Here is a 3,327-nt window from a genome sequence, read left to right as displayed (position 1 = left end):
ATCAGCGAGCTAAAAAGAACCATAAACCCCGTTATTCCATTAAAAAAATTCATGTTCCACCATTCCTTATAGAGGCAATCTGGAGAATTATAGGAAATAAGAACCATATACAATCGTTTTATTACGTTTACATGCATCTCTACAACTCTAGTTCCCATAAGGTTCCACAAACTCTAATCATACTGCATCCAAATGATAGCAAAATAAAACAAAGGTGGAAACTTTTTACTATTTAAAACCGTCTGATCATTCAATAAATCCCATCCGTGTTGTAGATCAGACCCTTCTTTGGGTCCTATGTTTGACTCCATTAAGCACCGTACAGGACCCAGCAAAGGATAACCATGAACCTCCACTGAGTTTCGTGTTATAACTCTCCCAGTTCTTCTCCAAGTCGTTAAGGACCTCCTACATTGTGCACCATAACTCTCCCCTTCTTGCCACTTACTTGAAAAACACCACCCTGCATCCAAATACATAGCCAACAACACACAGTATACAAATTCTGTCTCACTCAACCCGTTTCCAGCGAACCACAACATGTTGAGGACCACACCAACAGTATCCAAGTGGGTCATCACCAACACCAACATCCATACATTTCCATATTTCCACATCACCATAAGGTAGCCATTCTCACAATGCCATAAGATAGGACGGAAGCACGATGAACACCAGAAAATTTTTTTATTCCAAAACATAACAAGAATCCAAAGAAAAACCCCAAATACGACTTTCCTTATAACCGTAAAACCAAAAAATATCCCAATACTCAAAGAGCTTATTCGAATAAATAAAAACACCCGCCCACAAACCATATCCTTCTTGCTTAATGTTACAAAAAAGGCGTGATCCATAAAACTTAGAATTTAAGATTAACCAGCTTCGGGTTTGAAGGACCCTTGCTCTCCGGTGGTTTGCTGCTATCTCCCTGACGAGGCCCCATTTTTGCCGCAGCCCTTTTGCGTGGAGACAACAGTGCACTTGCCAATCTCATCTTGGTGCTCCCTGCAGTACTAATTGAAGGCTTGTAAAGCCTCTTGCGGTTTCCCTGCTTCGTCGCTCCCACTTCTGGTCCCGTGCCCTTCTCCCCATCAGCTTCCCCATTCACCATCTTCTCTTCCTCCAGCGCGTGCTCACTCAGTACCTGAGCTCGTGAAGCTTGCTCAGCTTCCTCCTCCGAGAGTGTCTGAAACTCCTCTTCTTCCTCCATATCATCACCATTCTCCAGAAGAGTAGCATTAATTGCCTCTATCTCCATTTCTAGATCCTCTTCAGTATAATCCCGCTTCTCAACCATTCCATTGATCATGTTCAAGCCCCTCTCCTCATCAGTAGTTCCCACTATCACCTCTGTCCCCTCCGCTTGCGTCTTAGCTAGCTCCATTTGAAATTCTCGGGAAGGCAACCTCGTATCTTCCTCACCATTGTTATTTATCTCCCCCTCCTCTCTATCTTCCTTAGGTGGCCCCCTCTGCTCCTGGACTGTTCCAGACTGCCCCGAGGAAATTCCAGTCCGAGTTTCTTGGACTCCAAATCCCAATTCCGAGTTATCATTTCTCGCGTCGTCTCGACCAGGCTTGTACCTCGAGCCCTCACCATCTCCCCTGTAGTTTCCTTGATTGTTGTAAGGTCTCCTATGTCCCTTCTCCGCCACCTTAACCCATTTGGAATCTTGTACGTCAGCCATTTTCCCCTTGCCCTTCCCGTAATACTCCCTTTCTTCTCTTTCTTTATTCTGTTGTCCCATGTTACCGTTAATAACTACACCCTTGTAGCTCCTAGCTCGCTCATCATGCTTCGCCTCATCAAACCATCCTCCATTCCCTTCTCTGATTTCCCTTTATCGCTCCGGACTCGTTTTTGGAGCCTTTGGGCAAACCTCCTCCTTATGGCATAGGCAAGCGCAGAGTTTGCAATAGCCAAACAGCTTCTCGTAGCATAGTGAAACCGCCACTTCCTCCTCTTCATAGAACTCTCCACCTTTAAAATCGATGCTTGTTTCGAAACACAGTTCCTTGAAAGCATCAATCACTACCTGAACCCGATTCTGATCCAAGTCCACTGCCACCGTTCTTCCCAAAGCACCACCAATACTTTCAAAAGTAGGGACCGTTCTGAACTCCAGCGGTAGACCAATGACGCGGACCCAGAACATGATCTCTGATGGGAAAGCCTTAGATTGTTTTGGTTGCCATTTTGCCAAAGCTAGCATCCAATAGTCAAAGTGGAACGGTTTCTGCTTCAGTACCCCTTCGAGCTCCTCCTCAGTCTTAAAATCAAACTGAAATTTTCCAAATCCCAAATCCATACCAGTAACTCTTTCCTCCAATTTCCATATCTTCGGGAGATTAGTGAACAGTGCCTTCATCTGCTGCTCTGCTGGATTCATACACCTTCCAATCAGGGTTTTGGAATATGTCTTGATCAAGGCCGAGTTGTCGAAATGGGCCACTGAGATCTTCAGTTTCTTGCGCATACCCTCGCCATTCTTCAGTACCTCATTGTTATTCAAGAGTTGACTCTGTGTCATGATAACAGAAAAAAGGATCAGCTTTTGATCGCTGTTATAGTCAAATGATGAAAGAGTGATGGAGCAAATATGTGCTTCAAGTAAACTCTTATATTGACCCCTATTGGCCGTGATTTCCTGCAAAAGATCTTTCCCCATAAACCCATATCTCTGCAAATTGATACTTTCTGATCTCCAATCCAAAAAATCCCATAACATCCATGCCCCCCACACACCAAATCCTTGAAAATGTCGTGATATCCCCACAATAATTAATGAAAAGATAGAAAAAGCTCCAATCATTTCAGATCTAAGATATTGGAGAAGATCAGAAACCAAAAGACTACCTTTATTGTTCCACGATTCCATATTGATACCGAACGGATACCCAATCCAATCCATCGAAATCTTGCTTTTCCATAACCTCACCCAAATATCCTTATTGAACCCCAAAATTATCCCCAAGTGATCCGATTGAAATCCTCGTTTCTGGCTATCAGAAGCGTGTTCCTGAATCCCCGTGACGACCTAATCTCGTAAGCAAAGACCCGGATCCCATCGTCGGAAAACCATCGAAACCTATATCGTCATTCTTGTCGCGAGAGAGAATTAAAATTATTTGGTTAGATAAGTTGTCAACTCTTTACATAATAGAATAGGAATATAACTTATACATAAATGATATTTTTTTTTTAATGGTTACATCCAAATATATTATAGGCTATCTCGTATACATAAATGATATTTTCTAATAGTTACATCCAAATATATTATAAACGATTTTGTAATCCTCCAAGATCTCCTAATACCCTCCC

The 3,327-nt window shown here is 42.8% G+C and overlaps 1 protein-coding gene across 1 annotated transcript; it reads right to left on the bottom strand.

Moving 5' to 3' along the window:
• Positions 1 to 1,843: 1,843 nt before the first annotated feature.
• Positions 1,844 to 2,533, bottom strand: LOC125575493. The gene has a single exon (XM_048778074.1). It carries the CDS (start codon positions 2,531 to 2,533, stop codon positions 1,844 to 1,846), a length of 690 nt encoding a protein of 229 aa, XP_048634031.1.
• Between the last annotated feature and the right edge of the window lie 794 nt (positions 2,534 to 3,327).

Source organism: Brassica napus, chromosome A4 (genome assembly GCF_020379485.1).
Source record: "Brassica napus cultivar Da-Ae chromosome A4, Da-Ae, whole genome shotgun sequence".
Taxonomy (NCBI): domain Eukaryota; kingdom Viridiplantae; phylum Streptophyta; class Magnoliopsida; order Brassicales; family Brassicaceae; genus Brassica; species Brassica napus.
This window is presented reverse-complemented; position numbering and strand designations above follow the sequence as displayed.